The sequence below is a fragment of the Aspergillus versicolor genome (genome assembly GCF_001890125.1).
Source record: "Aspergillus versicolor CBS 583.65 unplaced genomic scaffold ASPVEscaffold_8, whole genome shotgun sequence".
NCBI classification, from domain to species: Eukaryota; Fungi; Ascomycota; class Eurotiomycetes; order Eurotiales; family Aspergillaceae; genus Aspergillus; species Aspergillus versicolor.
This window is the reverse complement of record NW_024467531.1, coordinates 1,035,916-1,042,809: the sequence shown is the minus strand read 5'-3', so window position 1 is coordinate 1,042,809 and position 6,894 is coordinate 1,035,916. Positions and strand designations below refer to the sequence as shown.

Sequence of the window (6,894 nt, the reverse complement as noted above, 5' to 3'; positions counted from 1 at the left end):
TCGACAATATATAGACTCCTTCTATTTTCTTAGTGCCGGGCCTCGGGTTAATTGTGCCTGAAACACCTATCTACCCCTCGATTTGGCCCTCAATCCATTCAGGCGACCCTCCTGCTTCGTCGCAAGTGTGGAGTCCCAACGCTGAAACGAGCGCCCAAGAGACGTACGACTCTCACGCCAGCAGCCTGGATCTGGGATTTGTGGATTGGCCCTTTCATGCGGAACTTGCTGTGGTTTCGCTTCGACGATTACTCCCCGCCATCCTGCCCTTGCAGTTTACCGTTCGCCCATCCAGCTCTCGCGATCAGTGCCCACTGCCTCTCCTTTGATCACCGGGCGTATTCAATGCGCCTGCACTACTAGGGCTGGGTCTATTCGCTTTTCTCTCTCTCAGTCTTCCAGAAAGCATGTCCGCGGCTGTCGAGTGTATGACATCGGTTACCATATCACAGACTGCCGTCATGGACCCCTCTACCGCCGACAAGAAGCGCAACAAGCTAGGATACCATCGTACATCTGTCGCATGCGGTGAGTCTCTTCCCTCCGATCGTCCTACCCCATCGATGCGTTACTTATTCGTGCCTCGATAGTTCATTGTCGACGGCGCAAAATTCGGTGTCTTGTTGCAGCAGATGATCCCCAAGGGCGTTGCGAAAACTGCATTCGGCTACGAAAAGAGTGCCAGTTCTTCCCTGTGGATCAGCAGCCACCTATCGAAAAGAAATCTCGCCCCAGTTCTCGCATTGAGACGATCTCAGCAGATGTATCCACGGCCTCATCGTCGCCTCCGACTGTTACCGGTGAGCAAACAGATGCCTATTATCCTTACCAACCCATGCCCTTGAGTGCCGGCCCAGAGGTAGCATCCTTCAGTGCTGCGGGCTATCCTGGGAATCCGATGGCACATTTTCCACCAGGTGAGTAACCGTGATCTTTCTAACAACCGCCAAAACTCCGGATTGTGACGACTGACCACGTGGGGTGGCTCTAGATGCGACAGCACCGATGGATCCGTCCGTTCCCTGGGACGAGTTTACTAGCCTCCCATCAGACCCCCAGATGCTGGCAACAATGTCCGCAGCAGGGAAACCAATGGTCAACATGCCCCCGCATGCATGGAGTCAACCGGGAACTCCCATGGCCGCCATGCCGCCAAACCCTTCGCTACCCGGCGCACCTACGGTGCCATCGCAATCGCAGTCTCTCAGTCCCGCTTCCCCGTATACCGTGCAACCGGATGGATCAGTTTGGCAAATGACTCCGAACCGATCAATGACGTTCCCCGCACAGCAGAACATGACTGCGCCATATGCTAGCCCCACCGGATTCGCACAACCGATGCCCGCCGACCTCAAGCGCAGAGTGACAAGCCCTGGTCAGGGCTATCATGCCAGTCCTATGAACCCGCAGAGTCCCCAGGCCGACCTCCAAGGCACGCCGGTACCGGTCTCATACGCTGCCCAGCCCACCTCGATGGGCTACCCTAGTGCGTGGCAAGACGTCAATGGATTGCAACAGATGAACATGGTTCAATACCCCGTCTACACAGATGCAACGACGCAGCAGGCCGCGTTTGGCAGTCCCCCGATGGGACACCCCGGCCAACCTCAATAACTACGAAGAACATCGAACCTATAGAGAAAGGGCAACCCTGGTGAAGAGCGACGATTTCAGTTCCTTAATATATACCCCCATTCGATATTTCGCATTTCTTTTTGGCTTCATAAATATCTATCTCCCCGGTGGGTTTTCCTATACACTATATACTAGCTAAGCATTAGCGGGCGCAAGGGTTTCTGGGCGGCATTTTCCACATCATCATTATCATTTATTTGTTTCATGTGCTCCTGCTTCACTACTATACCTACGCAGCTCGCGGTTAGACTCTGTCTCTGCCTCTCTCTCAGTCTCCTTATGTTGGTCCCCTCTTGTCATTTTTTCCCCCACAGTACGGTCAGGTTACTCTTTTTTTGTTATGTTTTGGATACTCATTACGTGGTCTTATGAACTGAACTGGATATAATCAGCCACGGGAAATGCGTGTCCTGTGATCATCTAGATGTATTGTCTATGCATTTTACTTAGAGAGGCTTGGTTACTATACAGCACGCTTGAATGGCATTTTTACTACGCATACACATGATTACTATGTTTCCCAGCAGCACTTCTCAATTAACGCATTCCAGAATTCTACTTCAAAATGTATATACAGAATGTCAACTCATGTCATTAACAAGACAGGGGTAGGTATAAGTGTGCTGCGGTGGACTAGGCTTGCCGAGGTTTGGCCGGTGATACAGTTAGAGAATTGCAATACTGCACCGTACAGTAGTGTCTACCTTATATGAGTATCTGCAACAAAGTGGATACTATATTAAGTTACTCCGTCAAGTCAAACAGCTACTGTAGCATATCGAGTTAGACTCGACTAGACTGAATAGTAGTGCAAAGGCCCCTTCCTGGGCCTGCCAACCTCAGCCAGACAGGACTGATATGGATTTTAAACGTTTTATCTACTTAAAGGTGGGTTGAGAAAATAAACCTGGCATCTTACTCTGGTCTCTCTTGTCCAGCAGGCTTGTTAAGGCTGGCTAGGTGCTTAAGCCTCTTTTGCTAACACACTAGTGCTGCTCCTACTGATAGTCCTACCTAACCTAGATGGTATGCGCCATGCGGGGGTGGGGAGCTTTGCATATACATCAAGTAACATGATTTTAATATTCATGTGAGCCTTGGCACAGTCTCTCACAATGGATTTAAAGTGTTAATTGTGTGGATGGTAAGTAGTTGATCTCTCTCTACTAGGGTTGTACTTCGGAAATTGTTACCGAGGATCACAGAAGATAAAACGTGCGTTGAAAGGATATATCTATGCCGGACAACAGACAGGCTGATAAAATTCACGCAGATTAAGTAGAAAACACCGGTTATCTGCTGTTTTATTAAGGGGTCAGCAACGTTATTTGATGTGTTTGCAGAGTTTTGACACCGATATACTTTATCAAGATACGGGAAACTTGCTCGGCTCGGCCCAACCTTATCCTCTAATGAGCCTGTTTCTACGGAGCTTTCATGTCTCTCCTTTGCAGAACGTCGGAAAACTATATCCGCCAGTAAACAAGGTTTGCCATAACCGCGGACTAGAAATCCCCAGATAGTTACCGGTGAACATGAGCCGGTAGCGGAACTCTCAGCGATCGAAGCCGACACTGTTGTCTGCCCGTTCGTGCACCGTAGATAGATACTTCCGAGTCCCATCAGGTTAGTAGTATGCAAGCTCCAAAGAGATGGCTTCGAGTTTATCGTGAAAGATATCACCCAAGATACTGCGAGTCTTGCGCAACCCGGCGATAGCTAAATTTTGGCCAATGGCGAAGCCAGCGGTGGCTGGGAGTACGGTGTAGATATAGTACCGGAGATAAAAACCTCGCGTTTCGCAGTCCTGCCAATGAGGGATTGGAAGCTGAGGACTTTCCTGGTCGCGCTTCATCTCTGCTTATCTTGTGACAAGGATGCGCTGGGTCGGATCCGCACGGGACGAGCCTTTCTCCGCGGTGGACAGGGTCCAGTATGGGGAATTGGGGGAAATAAATCCACGTAGAAAGAAGCCTGGGGTGTCGCCTCACCACTATGCTCCCATAATCCCGCTTGGACAATATTAGCTCGTAGGAACCCCCGGGAGAGAAGTCGTCTGGGGTATGGATGTGGAGAGACCGGTCGGTTACGGCAAGACAGCGACAAGATATCAAGATAGCGTCAAGATACCAGGAGAGATAGCCATGCCGAATATTTGACGGATAACATGCACGTAATCTAATACTCCTTAATGCCCCCAGTAAGGGTTAACCGGGCTAGGCTGACGTGTTTTGTTCAGTCTTATCTCAACCATTGTAGCCGGCAAATGAAGGAAGTTGCCCATGGTTATCTTGATTATCACGTCTTTGAGGGCCGATAGTCGGCGTGAGCTCATCATTCGCTCTGGTGCTTTCTCTGCGACTCTTGATTAGCATAGCCTTCTTTGACCGACAACAGCATCACCTGCAGTACAAAACCCAGGTAGTTTCGCATTGGACTGTGGAAGGCTAAAGTGAGGCCTTTGAAGGAAAACTCTTCGCCCTCTTATCGGAGATTCTTCTGAGGTGAAAAGCGAACCCATATAAGTCTCACTTGACAGAGACGAGTGACAGACGACGATGCTCAGTAAACTCCTTCGAACCCAAGCCGAATGCCTTGTTCTTTTCTATTTCTTCAGCCGCTGGACCCCATCCAGTCATCAGTTCGACAGCAGCACGTTTGCCGTCTTTTTATAGTAGGCAAGTGGTCACGCATACGCTACTGTCGTCTCGACCCTCTCCAGGACCCCAATTTTGTGAAGCGCACTGGCCGAATCCGCCGGGACTCATCTACGGCGCCGGAGGATGATAGCTTTGCCTGGCCATTACAAGTTAAATCGTTCTTTTTGAGTGCGCCATTTTTTTCTGCCCCAACCCGGTACCCTCAACCATCGAGGTGCGTTTTCCCTGTCTTCATATTTATTTTTCTTCATGCTGTCTCCCTGCACCATCCTGCGGTCGACTCCGAAATCTGGTGACAGGGGTGCGCCGTATCGCATTTGGCCCGCACATTTCCCAACATCCGCCGCAACCGCCAAAAAAAATATCCAGCACCAATATCGAACATTCTGAAGGAAAACTTATCGAGCTTGCATGGTGGCTCAATTGAGCGCGTAGGGGAGTAGTGTCTGCCAATATACGACCCTGGCGAGGCACAGTCGATGTTGTTTGCTCCACGGAATTGACGTCGCTGAAGTCAAGACAGGGCTTATGATTCCCGATAGTCCGATTGCTTCTTTCCCCATGGTCAGCAGTGGCACAGTGGCACTTGGTCCAAGTTACGGTGCAGCCCGTCTCCATCAGATCCACTCCATCCGCATCCCGGGGAAGAGAAGTCAATCCAGCCCATCAAGTGAAGGCATTAATCATCCCAGTCAAGGGATAGTCAGACATTACACAACTGCCTGCGGGATATGCACCAAGGGAGCCCTTCAGTGATCAGTCCGATGGCATGCGATCCATCCATTTTAGGCAGCATCTTGAAGGGCATTGTCTCCGTTTGCTCTTTTGCACACGGCACAGAGCGAGGTGAGGGAATCCTTTCGAGTCGGGTACAGGATGCTCGTTGGTGGGTGGAAGAAAGGTTGCCTCATGATAAGCAACAAAAGGAATTTACTCCGCTCGAGTATGACTGGGCGGGGTGGGCTGAGGACACGCGACAGGGCGGGTTTTTTTTTTGGTTGTTATCGCAAGGCCCAAAATACGATGGGCGAGATCAGCAATTCGATGATTCCGATGCAACGAAGATGGTATCAACACGAAACTCCGGTTTCTGACTCCCGCGGGTTGTATGGTGCCGAGAGGCAGATGAACGTCATTTCGTTTAATGCTGCCTGATCTTATTTGTGGCTCTTCTATCATCCTCGAACCCTTTGATTCTCCGAAGGCACTCGTACGAAGAATGGATGATCGCGACCGCCACTTCATCCACTTTAAGATTGCCGTTGACGACGCGGAATCCGTGCTTTTTGCCACGCCGAAAGCCACCTGCATGACTCGGTGACTGGGCGGGTCTTTCAATGCCATCTTGCAGCTTGGTGTGAATTCTGGGGCAAGTAAAGTTGGTCCAGAGTCCAGGCCTCACAAGCAGCCGGTGCATTTGCTCAGATTCCTTCGCTTGATGGTGACAGTGACCCGGACAAATCCAATTAACAATTACATATGCCGAGCCTCTTATCAGCTTATCAAGCTGATTACAGTGGGAACCGTCACTGCAGCCGCGTGGAACGGTGGGATAAGGTACAACCGACTCTTCGACGAATCGACGAGTGTCCTTGCAAGCGTAGTCTCAACAGTGGGCCCTCACGTTTGTCTATCCTGCGGGGCCTTGTTCTCGGTGTCTTCGATTTTTGGAGTCAAGGTGGGTTTATCGAATTGTCCTGGAACCGGGATGCCTCACTTGCCACCAACCTTCCTCCTAGGCCCATATCGAGCATGCATGCTTTTCGGTCTTCGAATCTTGGATTTCGTGGGCTTCGGCTGAGCGCTTCAGTGACGAGTCCAAGAGACCCAACGGTTTCGTGGGCAACCTTGTCCAGCCTTGGCAGCATTGGACCTGTTCATTCGACCGATCTTGTAGCCACGGTTGGCACCGTCAGCTCGGGGAATACTACTAACACATACATACATAGTATGGGGAGGCTCTTCCCTGACGCGGTCTTTGCACGTTGGCTCAGTTTCCTTCTCCAGTAGGAGGGCAGATGATATCACCCTTTGCGGAGTTCCAAGCGATCGACCTTTGTGCGACCGGAGAGAAGCTGTCTGATACGCGACCAGACAAGCCACTGCCATGACTGCTGACGATCACAAGAACGAGGACCAAGACACTGATGCAACCGGGGAAGATTCAGAGTGAGCAGTCCGCCCTCAAGCTGGCAAGGGTCCCCGCGATGTCTGGTGGGACCAGCACGGCCTCCGTCCCTCGCTTTGTGAATAGATGGATGCGGATAGGCTGCGTTCTTCGCAGGATGAAGCTTTTAGTCGCTCCTTGCTGCGCTTGAAACGAGCTGACGAAACAATTGATACCGCAGCTCAATACCGGATCGTACGGTGTTCGGGTAAGATAGGAACCAGCAGCTCAGCTCCGCCCAAAAACCAATCTCCGGGTAGCCTAGTCTGCTTTTCGATCTCGAAGCCGTTTCGACCACATTTCGACCACAAAAAAAAGGCTCATCAAGGAGGGTATCTGAAATTCTGAACCATGGTACGCTCTTAGGCTCGGCCACGATGCTGGAACTTTGAATTACTACCTTTCTTAGTTCCCAGTCCCACCAACGGCCGA

The 6,894-nt window shown here is 50.9% G+C and overlaps 2 protein-coding genes across 2 annotated transcripts; both read left to right on the top strand.

The window, feature by feature from the left end:
• Window positions 1-407: 407 nt before the first annotated feature.
• Window positions 408-1,614, top strand: ASPVEDRAFT_136566 (putative C6 finger domain protein; the record flags this gene model as incomplete). The annotated part of the gene is made up of 3 exons (XM_040807306.1): window positions 408-528; window positions 591-917; window positions 992-1,614. The coding sequence occupies 3 exons, from the start codon at window positions 408-410 to the stop codon at window positions 1,612-1,614; spliced, it is 1,071 nt and encodes a 356-aa protein (XP_040670740.1).
• Window positions 1,615-5,695: 4,081 nt separating this feature from the next.
• On the top strand, window positions 5,696-6,757 carry ASPVEDRAFT_828384 (uncharacterized protein). The gene is made up of 3 exons (XM_040817266.1): window positions 5,696-6,243; window positions 6,306-6,464; window positions 6,644-6,757. Exons 1-2 carry the CDS (start codon window positions 5,775-5,777, stop codon window positions 6,404-6,406), a joined length of 570 nt encoding a protein of 189 aa, XP_040670739.1. The 5' UTR covers window positions 5,696-5,774; the 3' UTR covers window positions 6,407-6,464; window positions 6,644-6,757.
• The last annotated feature ends 137 nt before the right edge of the window (window positions 6,758-6,894 follow it).